The sequence below is a fragment of the Osmerus mordax genome, chromosome 11, assembly GCF_038355195.1.
Source record: "Osmerus mordax isolate fOsmMor3 chromosome 11, fOsmMor3.pri, whole genome shotgun sequence".
Classification (NCBI taxonomy): domain Eukaryota; kingdom Metazoa; phylum Chordata; class Actinopteri; order Osmeriformes; family Osmeridae; genus Osmerus; species Osmerus mordax.
In genome coordinates, this window is record NC_090060.1 from 15,066,703 (window position 1) to 15,083,120 (window position 16,418).

A 16,418-nucleotide genomic window follows, 5' to 3' on the forward strand; every position below is an offset into this window, starting at 1 on the left:
TGGCAGTGAATGTGATTTTCTCTTTGTGTATTATTTTTGTATAAAATGGAAATCAATCTTTTAAATCATTATTTATACTTTCTGAGAAAATGTTGATATTTCAAGTAAAGCTTTTTTCCAAAACAATGAAGTTTGGTCAAAACTTTTGTGTTGTTATTGCTAGCATATAACATTTTAAATATTCTTTGTGAATGCAAAGTGTTTAACCTTCGCAATATGAGCTTCCTAACAATTCAAACACCTCTAAATTATCCTTGCGGTCCCTGAAGGTAAATTCCTCCTAACTCAAAACAAACCTTCTAATGTGATACAGGAAGTCCATAATGTAACCTTCAGACCTGACTAGTTCCTTATGACGAGTGTGACAGGAATGTACTTCTATTGACCAGATGACCACACACCCCTCCATGCCTTTCCATGGATGTTTATTTAGCCTATCTGATGGACACACCGCATACCCAGGGGAACAAAGGGGTGTGTGTGTGTGTGTATGAAATAGAATGAAAAAAGAGGGAGAGAGAAATAAAGAATAAGTGTGTGTGAGTGAGTGAGTGAGTGAGTGAGTGTGTGTGTGTGTGTGTGTGTGTGTGTGTGTGTGTGAGTGAGTTCGTGTTTGTGTGTGTTTACTTGTCAGATGGAACAATGTACAACACGATGCACATAACCCTGAAAGTATAGTGAAAGTGTTTATGGCCCTCTGCAAAGATTTGTGGTATTGCTGTGTGATAAGAGAATATTTCCTTTGAAGTTTATGGATATAAAGGTCTGTTTCCGTCATAAGTCACCTGGGCTGAGCAGGCAACCCTTGTTGCAATACAGTGTGTTTAAAATAAAGGTTTATTGAACCCTATTGTGTCAGACACCAGTACAGCAGAACAAATCAACATGGTGTGACCAAAGATGTAGAAGGCGAGGGAATTAAGATTGGAGTCACCCCGTCTACGTTTGATTAAAGCACTACCAGATGGGTCAAAGTTGTGTTGTAGGTTGTTCTGCACAGTTGGCAGGTGAAGTCTTTGCTCATTATTCCTTAGGTTCACGCAGTAATATCTCAACATGTGTCCTAGAAAGAACATTGTGTATGACAACACATAATCCTGGTAAATTTTTTCACACTCTAAAAGGGAGGTTGTAGGAGTTTTGGAGCTTCGTCAGAATAATGCAGTAGTGAGGTTATATCATGAAGATGCATGAATCTATGATTATAACAATAGTCATTGGGATGTAACTGGTATATGACCGGTAACACTGTGGCCCAGCCTCTCCATGCTGGCCCTGCAGGACCTGGAAGACCGCCCCCGATAGCAATTGAAGGGAGATCCTGCTGAGGGTACCCTTGTAATCCAATGATGTTGCTCTGTTTGCTTATCAATGAGGCCTTTGATATTGGGCCCAGGGAGCCTCTAAAGATCTTACCTCTACTTTTTTTACTACTGTTCTCTGAAAGAACCACGAGCCGTGAAAGAAACACTGCTTAGCTAATTTGCATCTGTTTGGAAGCCATTTCACAGTGACATAGAGTAGTTTATTCCTCTAACATGTTTACTGGGTTGAAATGGATTGAAATTTCAACCCATAAACTACACATTCACCCAGATGATCTATTAGCTTTGAATTGTTGGTGTGGATTTTTGAATGATTGAATCAACAACAATGTTTGCATTTTGACTCTGTAAAGAAAAGACTAATTGGAAAAAAATGTATGGTTATATAATCCTCCACATCCCTCAACCATCATGTCTGAATTATACCTTAATTTTAGAAATAAATTATATATTACTGGGATTTTTCTTCATGTTGTCATTCTGTGCCAATGTTTTATGTCTATTTGATTTACATTCATCCACTTGACAAATGGAGTCATATTAAATCCTTTTATAGCACTGACTTTGTCCCTTTTGTGTCCCTGTCTGTTGCAGCCAAGCCATTACAAGTTTATGACCCTCACAGATTTGTACTATTCATCCGATTGTTTGGCAACAAAAAGGAAAACAGAGAAAAGAGATAGACCACTTATCAAGTATGACTTATGGATATCTAGCACTTCCACTGGCATGACATGGCCGACATTTTCATGTCAATATGGGTATCGGTAGTTGTAAAACATTAGGGATTGAGATTGGGGTCAGGATTTAGCGTGAGGGAATGTTCCGTGTTAATCCACTGTGATAGATGGATAGCAGTGTATCCCCATCTTCAGAGGGACTTCCAGAGGTCAGTAAGAGGACCGAACGGGACACGCGGGCAACAGAGGGGACTGACAAAGGGACAGAAAGTGGAAGCTGCAGGGTGAATGTGGCCGTGTGTTTAGCAGTCCGAGGAGAATGGGTACTACATCAACTCCAGCTGGGGCCCAAGGGGTTAATGGGTAAGGCTGCCCAGCAGGGGTCAGAGGTCAGGAGGCCATTCTGCCAGGACTAATTGGTTACTGCAAAAAGAGATCGGGCCAACCTTCTACGGAGAAACACATACACATGTATGGAGCTGCTTTGATAGAAGAGTCCTCCATCATAGGCCTTGATCTCAGAGAGGTCTTCTGTTGTGCCTGGGTTTAACAATCGCCTCCCTTCACTGTACGTTGGCTGCATTAACACCAACAGTGTTTCTTGTGGTAAAGACCAGATAGGTGGGCTTTGATTTGAAAAGGCAGCTATCATAACGGTTTTTGACCTCCCTTTAATCTGATATTTTCATACTTTTAGTCCACATTTAGTTATTTGACTGACTAAAGGGATAGCCAAAGATTAACGTCAGAAGAAGAGATAGTTTACTAATTGTGTTACTTTAATGGCTTCAGTGTACACGTTTATTTACCAGTGTACCATACTAAATGAAAAAGCAATTTGAGAGGTCAACACAGTGGGCTCAATTATCACATCCAACCAATATGAATAGTCTAGAACAAATCATAATTCAACACAGACAATGACAGTTGTTTGTAATGAGAACATGGGTGACAAAAGTCAGAAACTAAAAACACACAGAAAATACATACGAATACAAGAGTATTAATTCGTATTATTCAATGGGTCATAAATTATCCGATGTGATAGATGACTTTTGTAAAGCCTAAATGAGTAGTCAAATGGGGTCTCCTTTCACTGTCCAGGGGAATCAATCTTACGAGCAGACCATCAGAGGAATAAGGCAGAATGAGAAAGAAGCTCCTATTTGGCCATTGTTCCTAAATGGGAGTAAATGAGATGTGGGTCTTCTTGTCCTTTAACATAGGATACTGATCATACCCAGTACAGAGGAATCTTGACAGATTGCTGTTGCCATGCTGATGCTGTCACTGACCTGGTGCTGAAGGGGTTAATGATTTATGGAAGGTGGTGGGATGCCCAGAGTGTCGACTTGGGTTAATGTTCACCTCTGTGCCTGGGCCACCTCTGGGGCCTGCCCACCATCAGGCAAGAGCAACCATCGGGGGACCTGGCCCACTCAGCGGGCCCCCAGCCAAACTCATCTCCCCCAGCAGGGTGGGAGACCCACGCTCTTCAAGAGCCCTGAATGGATTCAAAGGGATCTGGAGGAGGGACTGGGAGACTGATGAGGGCTTCTGGCCATTTAGGAGCTGCAAAACCACATAACTTTCAATCTTACTAATAGATAGAACAGCTGAATTTGGAGAGTTACAGAACAATTGTGTCAGTGTACTGCTATTGCAGTAAAATGTATTAATTTAAATAATACTAATTATAATGTACCACACTGAAGACATGTGTACTCTTCTAATAGACAGCACAACTGCAATGAACAAACATCCTATTATAATTTTGTCATCCCTGTCTATGTAGCCTACTGGACGAATTGTTCACATTGATAATGAAATGCATATGCAGTGATTCCTGGCTGGTGGTCAAGACTCTAATGGTAATGGAGCGCTGAATGTCTCACTTGACCAGATTTGGGATTGGTATGGGGTGCAGGGCAGTCCAGGTGATGGATAGCAGAGAGCCTGTCATACACTACCCTCATTAAGCTGTAAATCCTTCACAACACCACCCACTGAACAATAGGAGAAGGACTCATCTTTGTAACTCCACCTTGTCACTGGCACAACAATGAAGCTGCCATGCTGAATCAGTTTATGTGGGGTGCAACACAAAGGCCTCAGTACCTCTGTTGGCCTGTAAAAATGTTTGACAGATATACAGAGAAATGCAGATAATATGAAATAAAATAAACAATTACAAAACATTGATTTTGTTATTGTTTAATTAATGGGTACACAGTATAATGGACAGCGAAGCCTTAATAATGTAAGGCATTGATTATATATACAATTTGATCATTGCTTCCAAAAGCACTGGCATAATTCATGTATTTGCCACAAATGTAAAATTAATTGTAATCCAGATTAATAGAGTAGTCAGTACATTGTGCGTGAGTGGAAAGTAAGACTACTGGCTGTGTAAAACTATTATTCATGTACTGAAGCAACAATTACTTATAGTAGTCATTTACAAGATACCTGAAGTGCACTACAAAGATTAAACATTTGTACTTTTACAACACAACCGGAAGAAAACATGTCTTGTGAGAGTTACAACAGTAGCCTATATTTGGAAACTAAAGACATTGTTTGGTTTATTATTCTGCATTTGACGCGACATTAGACTTTTATTACAATGTGACGTATAACTGATGATCCCAAAAAGAAACCTAAATATCTTATCAAAAAGGATTGTTTTATGCTTTATTTCGCAAAGCACAACAGCGCCATCTTGTGGATAATAAATGGAGGGATCCGGAAGGTTCTGAACACATCGTCATTACCGACGACATCTTTCTGTCACTGAACTGCTAGCTGTCGAGATGGCTCTTCGGCCAGGATCTGGGGGAGGTGGCAGGTATTTTGACAATTAAACCAAACATTATTAAATCATTTATATGATTTAGTATACTCTACACTCTCAGTAATGACTGCTGTTAACATTGATATGAGTTAAATCTGGCATAGCAAGGAAAATAAGTCAGTATGGCTAAGAGGGTGGTGACGAGATGGGTAGCTAGCTAGCGAGCTATCTATCTACTGTATAGCTGGCTTATCCTTGACCAGCTAGCTATCCAACACAACAGCTGGCTTTTGTTGTGTCAAGTAAATGTGTATACTGTACCAGGCAGTTGTTGTGTACCAGTAGACAGATTTGTCTTGTTTTTGCACGGGACTGAAGACCAGCTATTGGTTACAGTTGGCTAGATATAATTAACTAGCTAGTTTAGACGGACATTTAACTATATGCTAAATAGCCCCAAAGAAGGAGTAAAATAGGCACTGACAATCAGGAAGCCATGATGACGTTGGTTAGCTATAATATTTCTATATTCTTTGTCATTTTTACATGGTCCTAACGTGTGAGGGTATTATTTGAGCTAGTAATGTAGGAGCTAGCTAGCTCTAGCTAGGTAGCATGTGTGGCATTAGATCTGACGTTACAGTGGTCCAGATTTAGCTAATAGGAAGCTATATGGCACAAAGAAATTAGATTTAAAGGATTGATATCGTACATTGCATTTAATAGTCAACGGTAATAGTTAACAAAGTTAGTTAGCAGGGTGGATATTTAGCAGGGTGGATATTTAGCCAGCTATCCAACCGACACTGCCAATGGACCAGGCTCTTTAAACTACGTCAAACTTCGCCTTAATCACATATTAGAATAGGTGCATGCTTTAAAATAAATAATGGAGGGCACGTAACGTTTAAGTATTACAGTAGTGGATACTACAAGCTAGCATGGATGCCCTCATTTGTCAAAGCAGGCTTGAATTGCGCTGATGCTCATCACTGTACAATACTTTTTTTTAAATTGTATTTTCCTTTATATATCGGAGACCCAATTGATGTCAAACTCCTGGTGAAATTCATATATATATTTATTTATTTATTGAGGGGGGGGGGGGGGGTCGCTGTTCTCTAGTCAAACTGTTATGGTTAGTTTATTTTACCCTTCCCTCTTGGAGTCAGTGGATTGCACAAATGGATGATGTTCTTTATTTGTATCCCTTTTTCTTAAGGACCAGTGTAGGGGTTTGTTTTAATCTGTCAATTTTTTATCTACTTGACTCTACTTGAGTTTCACTTTAGCCTGTTGATGTTGATAATGCAGCCAGGCCTACTGTGAAGATGAAAAGACCAGGCTTATGACTTTTTCATGAGCAATTCCTCAGCCTGAGCTGAGAGGTCTGAATAATGAATGTGTGACAGATCTGCTCCCCTGGACAAGCCTACCAGGTGATACCGATACTGCCAGTGAAACCAAATACCTCAGTATTTTGGAGAGGGCTTTGCTCAAGCCACTGTAACACTGTAGCCAGTGTTGCTACTGTCTCAGAAACTGTTGGTTTCTGGTGAACATACATATTCCTCCTTGTTCTGAGATGAACGAGTTAAGTCGTATGGCGGTGTAATACCTCCTTTGTCCAAAGTCTGACGTGGGTATTTTTTAATAGATCATTCTACGGCAGAACCTTGAGACTTGTCAGATCACACAGCATATTAATCAGTGTGTTTGTGCACACGAGTGTGTGTGTGTGTGTGTGTGTGTGTGTGTGCTGGACATGCCTCTGATGACTGGCTCTGACACAACCTTGCTGGAAAAATAACAGACAACATGGATATAGGCCCACTGAAACCCATGTCAGCATATCAGCCTTTCCACACGAGCCAGAAGGTCATGCCTCCTCTGGTCCTCCTGCATATGTCTGACCCACCAGGGACTGGGCACAGGGGGGCCGAGACAGCAGGGCAATAGCAACAGGTTTTGCAATGTTTTCTACTGCTGTTGCTATTAAATGGAGCCTTGAATGTGGCATTACTCTTGATTAAAAGTGCCTGGATAGGACTGGAGATGTGGGCTGTGTGACTATCAATCTAGCCTGGGCAAATTGTTATTTAATAGTTTCATAGTTTAGGAGTGTATTAATGTTTCAAAGCCAAGCTGCTTAGGGTAATCAGTGTACATGACTTAGATGAATGAGAGGGGACTCTAATGTGCCAACCGGTCCTGCCATATTTAGATTTAAACATGGCCATTATTCATTTTGTCAACACTTGCACGACAGTATGAAATGTGTGAACCATGGGTTACTTGAGGTCACATCCCTTATGTTAGCAAATCCACCATTGAATATAGCCCACCTACTCATAAATGCATTCAAGATGAAGTATCAAAGAGTTGTTGAAGAGGTGCATCAATGTTTAATGAGAAGTGTGTCTGTTTACTCTTGTTTACCGAGTCTGTGGGAGAGAAAGATCCAAACATGAAACTCGGCTGCACAGAACCACTTTTCATCACTACAATCTAGTCATTTCGTTAGATCTGGAGGAAGAAAAAAACAAAACAGGGTGGTGGTTTGTTTCTGGTGAGGACCCCTGTTAAATATGGTTCCATAATGTTAATAAACTGCATGGCTGTCAAATTAGCTTGACAATCGTAGTTTTATCAGAGCAGAAACAGTGCGCTGAGCCTGTAGCTCCCAGCTGCTAACACTGCTGATCCTAGTCTGGTTTAATCTGCACTGCTAATCCTGGGCTCAGCACAGCCTGCATGGCTGCTCTGGTGCTCCTGTGAGAGCTAGCTGTCCAGCTGCCACTCTGGGGCTGAACAGGCGAGAGACCCAATCTTTCCACGTCCCACCGGCCTTATAGGGCATAGCTGGAATCCAATCAAAAGGCATCTGCATCTTCATCTGCATAGTTTAATACCCATGGTACGCAATGAAGTGAGCGCAAAAGTCGTATTTTATTGTAAGTCGTGCTATTCAGCCATTAGGGAAAGGATTGCTTTAGATGGCTTTGAGTGTACAAGTACCATTTGGTAGGATTAGTGTTGGGATTTGCTTGAAACTACGGAGCCCGAAGAGACTGCAGATTGGAGAGGTAGCAGGCTGCATGTATGGGAGGATTTTTAAAAAGCAGCGCGCTGATGGCCTTGCACTGCCGTGCCTGTGTTGAAGCTCAGCCGAGAGGCCGACGCAGAGCGAAAGATGCCGCCGCCTCTGCCGTCTCCTGTTGCTGCTCCGTGTGACCGGCGAGCCACAGGAGGAGCGGCACAGACGTGGGGAGAGAAAGGAGCCGCCTGCGTCACCGGCTGCTTTGTGACCGCAGTCACGTCGGTCTGTTACCGTGATCACTGACGTGGCCCCGTCTCCCATGGATACGCTTTGGTGTGTCGGTTGGTGACGTGGATCCCTCGTCTGTTTCCATTTTTAACGGGGAGAAAAATCTTTTGAAATCCCATATGAAAGACCCAGTGAGGTGCCATGCCCCTTAAAATCGCAGTGTCTCGATAATATTATTTATAGGAAAACACGATGGTAGCGTTTCATTAAGACTGCTGTCAAAGAAGCTCGTTGGCCGATCGATAAATGTTGCTCTGAGCAACAGCAAAGTGTTATTGAATCAATTCTTTTTCCTGCCTGTCAGATTTAGTGCTGGCGGTCAATGCAATATTTATTCATGTGTTCCCTGGAAAGCAGTGAGCTAGAACAATAAGGGGCTCACTGCAGTGTGATGCTGGCTGGTGAAACAACACAGAAGTGTCTGGGAAGAAAAATCAAACTACCAGGCTAGTGTTCTAGGTTAGTGTTCTAGGTTAGTGTTCTAGGCTAGTGTTCTAGGTTAGTGTTCCAGGCTAGTGTTCCAGGCTAGTGTTCCAGGTTAGTGTTCCAGGTTAGTGTTCCAGGATAGTGGTCCAGGCTAGTGTTCCAGGCTAGTGTTCCAGGTTAGTGTTCTAGGCTAGGTGGCAGGATTTGTACTACGGTAGGTACTGGGATAGGTACCCCGTATTGTAAGAGAACCACATGAGGTGTTACTATGCTAGGTAGGTACCAGGGGAGGTACTAGGCTAGGTACCAGGTTAGGGTGCCAGGATACCGTAAACATGCAGCATTATTAGGTCTATTACCATTCATATTATTGCAATCGTTTATCTTGAATGCTAATTAGCTCTGGGTGTGAAATGACTGACTAGTAACTACAGTGAAAATCAATGCTGTTGTATTGTTGAATATCTCACAATGGCATGCTGTTCCCCTGAGCTGGTATTATCAACCCTTGAATGATTTCCTAATGAATAACTTGATTCATACCAACAGGCTCACTGTGGCTGGGAGCCTGCCTGTTGAATGGCTTTGAGCTGACAGTGTCTCATTAGCTGTCTGGTGGTGACTTTCTCCTTTCTCCTTCTCTCCTGCAGTTTTATTTATCCTGTCGGAGGGGGCCTGGGCCCACCACAAGGTGAGTCATCCTTCAGTCGACATCACATCTCTGGCAGCAGCCCCCCAGGGGGCTCCCTCCCCTCCGGCTGTTCTGGTTCCCCGAGCCGTGTGGACTCAGTGAGCAGGGCTTGTGTGTGACCCAAACCCTCCAGAGAGTAGATCATCTAGAGTAGGGCTCTCCAACCCTGGGTCCTGAGAGACATCTTCCTGTAGGTTTGCTCTCAAACCCTAATCTAGCCCAGTGGATTATTAGGATTGGTTTGAATGGCGTGTTGAATCAGGTTGTTTACAACAGGGATTAGAGCAAAAACACTTTCAAGATGGTAGTTCTCCATGAACAGGGTTGAAGACTTCTTATCTAGAGAATATAGATGATGAATTTGTCACCAGCAGTCGATACTACAGCTCAATGTCCTAGTGTTGCGGTCATCTCACATTACCATGGAAACTTCTGCCACGTATGTAATCAGTTAGGCTAGAGAAGTCCACAATGGTGTAGCTCACAAGCTCAAGTCACCCTACCCAACTCATGGCCCCTACACGACAGGCCCGATGGTCGACTTGACAATGCCACTTCTCAAACAGACACAAACGCTAATTGTGGTGCGTTCCTCAGGAGGGGCCCATACACGCTGCCATAGGCTCTGCTGTTGATGACACTTCAGAGGGAGTGACCAGACACCGGGGCCTCTGAACGAGCCATTTATTCAGCCTGGTTCTGTTCTAAACTGGGATCTTAATCCAGCAGGTCTGCGGCTCTGAGCTTTGGCTGGAAGATAGAGCATCTGTGAGAACACACACACACACACACACACACACACCCTTTCTCTGTTTTTCGCCCTCCATCCCCCTTGTGTTTTTTTTGCTCCGAGCTGTCACAGCAGTCACACTCAGGAACAGATTGGATGGCGCTGAGCCCGGCTCCTTTTGGTCGTCCAGGAAATGAGCTAGCGATAGCATCCCATCCCTCAAGTCTGAGGGATTTCATACTTCACTCGCCCCGCTTCCCGGGTCTGTCCGCGTGTGTCTCTGACCGCCAGCCTCCGTCTCTGGCCTTGTAAGCCAGCGTTGTCTTGGGGAGTCAGATGGCTGAGCGGTTAGGGAATCGGGCTATTAATCAGAAGGTTGCCGGATCGATTCCCCGGCGTGCAAATGACGTTGTGTCCTTGGGCAAGGCACTTCACCCTACTTGCCTCGGAGGGGAATGTCCCTGTACTTACTGTAAGTCGCTCTGGATAAGAGCGTCAGCTAAATGACTAAAATGTAAATGTCTTCCCTCCCCAGGCATGCTGCCCATGCAGCAACAGCAGCAGCAGCAACAACAGGGCTTCCCCATGGTCCAGGTGATGCAGCCCAACATGCAAGGCATGATGGGAATGAACTACGGAGGCCAGATGCCCCCCGGTGCCATGCCGATGCAGGTGTGTTGTCTCTGTCTGTGTATGATGTCGTTTCGCTTCACGGACTTCTCTGGTCATCTGAGGATTTAGACCAGATAAAAAGATACGATCCTCTCTGCTTTAATGATGCTGCTCTTTGTGAGAGAGCAGACTCTGCCTGGAGCTAGCTCTCACCTTTTTAGAACAGGCTCCAAAGAGCACTTTGCAGACCGTTGCCTCATACTTCCTGCTCAAATGTTGATACTCAGTCTTTACCAGCGTCTCATCTTAACTTACTTTCATCAGTTCCCGTCTGTTTGGGACACTGACTGAAACGAGCCTTCGGATCAAAATAAATCAATCGCTGGTGGTGTTTAACTGCAGTTAGTTCTGTTTCTAGACCTGGTTATTGCAGGGTGATTAGTGTTGGTCTAACAACCACCACGCCTGTTTATAGGCTTCTGTAAACGCTGATGTATGGCAGGACACAAAGGCGCTCCGCTCACCGCTAACGAGGAACTCTGTTACAATCACACTCTGCTGGAATGTGCCATTCGTTATTGAATGAGACGAGGCATGCTAAGAATGTTGATGTGCTTGTGTGCTTCCAGGGCGGGATGGCCATGGGGATGCAGGGCCCGGGGATGCAGTTCATGGGCCAGCCACAGTTCATGGGCATGAGGGCCCCGGGACCCCAGTACACAGCAGACATGCAGAAACAGATGGCAGAAGAACACCAGTAAGGCCTCCCGTCTGTCTTCTGTGACCCATGCTGCTACAGTGCGTGTGCGTGTGTGTGTTACCATCTGTGAGTGTGTGGGATGGGATGGGTGTGACTGGGCGTCTGTGTGTATACGTGAGCACGTGTGGTCCCAGGCCTCACCTCACCTCTTCCTCACCCAGGAAGCGTCTGGAGCAGCAGCAGCGGATGCTGGAGGAGGACAGGAAGAGGAGGCAGTTTGAGGAGCAGAAACAGAAGCTGAGGCTGCTAAGCAGCGTCAAACCCAAGGTGGGCCTCGCCGCCCCTGGTCCTTCACCTGACCCGCTCTCACATACACGACCCCTGACCCCCTCCTGACCCACTCCTGGCCCACTCCCCCTGTCTCAGCCCCAGTCCAGTACTACGTTGTTCTATCCCCTCTTCCCCTCGCACTTTTCTAGCCCTACACCTGCTAAGTTTGTCCTACTTCTGCCCTAGCACCAGGACTAGCTTCAGGCCTCCATCTCACCTTCCCTTCTGCCATCCTAGTTGACCCAGACTGAGAGCAGCCGTCTCCTTCCTGACTGCTCTGTTGTGCTCTGCTCAGACAGGAGAGAAGAGTCGCGACGATGCGCTGGAGGCCATCAAAGGCAACCTGGACGGCTTCAGCCGCGACGCCAAGATGCACCCCACGCCGTCCTCGCAGTCCAAGAAGCCAGGTAGCACGCACGCACTCTGCCGTTGTCTAACCAGGGTGCCGTCGGCGGGACGCCGTGGCCAGATCCTACCGCCCTGGCCCCCCTCCTCCAAGGACCGTGACCGCCATTACCCCATCAGTCATTCCTCTAGAGGGTTGGGTCTCTGAAACACTCCTAGAGGGCTGGGTCTATCTGAACACTCCTCTAGAGGGCTGGGTCTCTGAAACACTCCTCTAGGGGGCTGGGTCTCTCTGAAACACTCCTCTAGAGGGATGGGTCTCTGAAACACTCCTCTAGGGGGCTGGGTCTCTCTGAACACTCCTCTAGAGGGCTGGGTCTCTGAAACACTCCTCTAGAGGGCTGGGTCTCTGAAACACTCCTCTAGGGGGCTGGGTCTCTCTGAACACTCCTCTAGAGGGCTGGGTCTCTGAAACACTCCTCTAGAGGGCTGGGTCTCTCTGAAACACTCCTCTAGAGGGATGGGTCTCTCTGAACACTCCTCTAGAGGGCCGGGTCTCTCTGAAACACTCCTCTAGAGGGCTGGGTCTCTGAAACACTCCTCTAGGGGGCTGGGTCTCTCTGAACACTCCTCTAGAGGGCTGGGTCTCTGAAACACTCCTCTAGAGGGCTGGGTCTCTGAAACACTCCTCTAGGGGGCTGGGTCTCTCTGAACACTCCTCTAGAGGGCTGGGTCTCTGAAACACTCCTCTAGAGGGCTGGGTCTCTCTGAAACACTCCTCTAGAGGGATGGGTCTCTCTGAACACTCCTCTAGAGGGCCGGGTCTCTCTGAAACACTCCTCTAGAGGGCTGGGTCTCTCTGAAACACTCCTCTAGAGGGCCGGGTCTCTCTGAAACACTCCTAGAGGGCTGGGTCTCTCTGAAACACTCCTCTAGAGGGCTGGGTCTCTCTGAAACACTCCCACACTCTTTTCCTTTACTGTCTGAGAGAGAAACAAATATCAGTCCTCATTATGTCCACTGTCTGCTTTTACACATGCTGCTTTTAAGGAACTTGTCCGTTTTTTGTTTTGCTTATTTAGCTGCCAGGGTGTTAATCAGAATCAGAATCAGAATCAGAAAGGGATTTATTCGCCATGAAAGTTTGCACAGACAAGGAATTTGCTTTGGCAGGAAGGTGCATACAATAAACATATACCTAAAATTTAAATATGTGGACTAACTATACTAAGGGTACATAAACTAGCAGTACTAAGTGGGATAAATATAAGTTGCCGTTATGTTCAGTTTATGTTTGTTGCAGTTTTTCATGTCAGTAATCTTTTCACCGGATTGCATAATTTGTGGTTCACTGCTATTTGTTTTTGTGCTTCACAGAAAGTTTTACATTTGTAGCACTGTAAGACTAATCAATACTGAATACTCAAATTGATTAATGTACGGACCGTATCGTAATGGCTTATCTTTTTACGATGTCCAAGCACTATATTTTCTGCCCTGCACAAAATAGTCTGTCTGTTGTATTTTGGTGCACTTCTATTCACCTTCCACCCTAGCTCTGCATTGTGTGTTGTACCATCATCCTTATTTCTTCATTTTTACAGACTCATCGCCATCACACCACCCCTCTGTCGCCCCCCCCTCCCTCCCCCCCGCTGTCCCCGAGGACGATGACGAATTTAGCGACTTTATTCAGGGGCCTGTAGACGGCTCCTCCTCCTCCTCCTCTTCCTTCCCGCTGTCCTCCCAGGCCCCGCCCTCCTCTCCCCGGGCAGGTCTGTCTGCCCCCCCCTCCGCTCCCCTCACCCCCTCCCCGCTATCTCTGACTCTCCCAGCCTCTGAGTCCATTCCTACTGCCACCCAACACTCTACTGTCAACTCCAGTTCCCAATTTCAAGGTAACTCCTCTCTTTCATCTTTTGTATTTTTTTATTTATTTATTTTTATTTGTATTTTTTTTACCATCATCATCTTACGTTAGTCTTCATAAGATCATAATAACACAGCATTGCTACCAGCAGTGGAGGCATGTTTGTAAGGGGTTCTTGCTGATGTGTTAGTGATGCCGGAAACTTCCCTCCCCTCCCCCCGTCTCCACCTTGGTTCTTCCACCTTGGTGCAGACAGCAGATTGTGGCATTTCTGGATTCTGAGCCTTTTAAGTGAATGCTCAAAACACCATTTGGCAAAACGGTGAAAGCAAAGCACCATATCTAACAAGCAACTCTGCCCCCCCCCCCCCCCCCCCCCACCACCACCTCACCATTTCAAACAGAAAACACTACTGTTAGAGCAATAGCTGGTATTTGCAGAATGCCCTCTCGTCGTCTTGAGGCTAGATCCTGATGAGCAGATTTCTGTGAGGAAGTGGTGGGAGGTGAGCACCGGGAGGCTTTCAGGGTCTTTTTGTCTCCTGTCCTGTGAACTAGCGGATCAGTAGCTCGCCTGGGGCTTGACGGGTGTCCCTCCCGGTCTGCAGAGTTCCAGCTATAGGGGTCACATAGTTAGACAGCCCCAGCAGGAGGTCAGGCTCCACACATTCCTCCCTCGCCACGGTCAGAGCTGTTTTTATCTCCAGTCCTTTCAGGAGTTTTGTGACCTAGTTGTCTCTCGACTGCAATAAGCCACTTAGATGGCACCAGCATGCTAGCTCTTGGATGCTCTGCCCCTGACCTGACCTGGAAAGTGATATCTGTCGAAACGTCATAAGCAGCCTCCTAGTCTCACCTAGGTGTAGCGGTTGAAATGTTAACATGTCATGTGTGAAGCGGAGAAAACACCATGTCTTTAAAATACAGCCCCAGCTTTCGGATGGGTAGACTGAATCCCATCCAGACCAACGACACACACAGGGTTCATGCTTAGTAACAGGCTCCTCCTACTTGAACCTACCAGGGAGGGGCTGCAGGTGTTGTGTCGTGAGGTGAACCCGCTGTGCTCCTCGTGTCTAGGCCCGTCCCTGGAAGAGAAGCTCTTCTCCTCGTGCGACCTCACAGCTGCTAAGAAGGCCCAGGTTAGCTTCAGGTCCCAGCAGCCCCTGGCTGAGAGGGGCCCCAGGGCCAGGGTCTCCACCCAGTTTCACTCCAGCACCAGGGCCCGGGACTGGGCCCACCCCCCCGGGGATCTGAGTTCTGTCTTCACCGTAGAAACTCCGTCCAAGGCTCCACCCACACCAGCGCCGGCCGCCGGCCCCCGCCCTCCTCCTCAGACCAGTAGCGACTGGGGTGAGAAGAAGTCGTTTGTTATCGCCAAGTCTCTTCCCTTTCTCTACGACTTAACTCATCACCAATCAGCTGGGGGCCGCTTGCCTCTGTCCTGCTTACTAACCTTTTGGAAGTACTCTGAATTCAATCCTAAATCTTTGGTTGGATTTGGACATTTTGAGACTATGTCTGAATGTGATTGAACTCTGCCTCTCTCTGATTCCTCTCTGATGAACTGAGAATCAGAACTAACACCACCTGGCCTGAACCCTCTTCAGTGCAGACACACTTTCTTTTCTGTTTGTTTTTGTGATTCACTCCCAGAGTCTATGCCCCGGTCTTTCTACTTCTCCCTGGGTAAGTAACTGCAAAGCGACCCCTCTGAATGGAGGTTCTGTGTGGGCCTCTGTGGGTTGTCCCTTTTCTCTTCCAAGTTTACGTCTCAACACCTCAAGACAAACTCGATTGAGGAGACCCTCTCATCGACCCCTTCGACCACACACCGGGGAAATCACTGTCTCGGGGGGGGGGGGGGGGGTTCTGGAGAAATACCTTCCGACTCGACAAGCCTCCCTTCGGCTCCTCCCCTGTCTAACACCCTCTCAGAGACCGACCTCTGGCGCATGCTGATTGGCTGGGTTTAACGAGGATGCCCGCGCACGCATTGGCCCGCGCAGCCGGTGGCTCCGCATCCGGCGTCCTGATTCTGTATGCTGCTCCGCTCCTCCTGCTTGCTCCGGCTTGTTTGTCTTTATCCTCGCTGTCATCCTGGGAAATGTAGCAGCTCATTGCCGAGACCTGTGCGGCGTAATAGACTCATTTAAGTGTCGATGGAGCCCGATGAGAGGATTATGTGTAGAGGAGCTACCCGAGTCAACATGCATTATCCAGACGAGAGGTGTCAGGCGAGGCGCTGCGTCTTCCTTATCCTAATGTACGCGCCTGTTTAAGGCTGTTTTAAAGCTGCTGAATCAGTAGCTCATCTCTCCAGTACGTTAAGTTGGGCGGGGGGGGGGGGGAGACAGGCCACTGTCAGAGCGTATTCAAGAGAGATACTCATTGGTTTGCTTTACAACCCAAATCGCCCCCTGGCCCTCAGGTGCTGTCAGAATGGCTGGTTAGGGCCCAAGGACAGAGTAATGGATGTGTGAGGCTGCAGGAGGCTCAGGGAATCAGCGCAGAGAAGCAGTACATCAGTACCGAGGCCTCCAGGGCTACAGGTGCAGAATACTCCATGAGCTGTGTGTCCTGG

At 46.7% G+C, this 16,418-nt stretch overlaps 1 protein-coding gene across 7 annotated transcripts in view; it reads left to right on the plus strand.

Annotated features, from left to right (window-relative positions):
- The first annotated feature begins 4,810 nt into the window (after positions 1-4,810).
- The window catches only part of synrg (synergin, gamma), a 30,162-nt gene continuing 18,554 nt past the window's right edge, over positions 4,811-16,418 (plus strand). For 4 of the 7 annotated variants that reach the window (XM_067245949.1, XM_067245951.1, XM_067245952.1 and 1 more), the window contains exons 1-8: positions 4,811-4,856; positions 9,207-9,247; positions 10,513-10,649; positions 11,219-11,346; positions 11,511-11,616; positions 11,915-12,026; positions 13,569-13,862; positions 14,915-15,187. In XM_067245949.1, coding sequence (XP_067102050.1) covers positions 4,822-4,856; positions 9,207-9,247; positions 10,513-10,649; positions 11,219-11,346; positions 11,511-11,616; positions 11,915-12,026; positions 13,569-13,862; positions 14,915-15,187 — 1,126 coding nt within the window. In that variant the 5' untranslated portion in view covers positions 4,811-4,821. The remainder of the gene's footprint in view (positions 4,857-9,206; positions 9,248-10,512; positions 10,650-11,218; positions 11,347-11,510; positions 11,617-11,914; positions 12,027-13,568; positions 13,863-14,914; positions 15,188-16,418) is intronic. The other 3 variants (XM_067245954.1, XM_067245955.1, XM_067245953.1) reach the window with 2 other exon arrangements.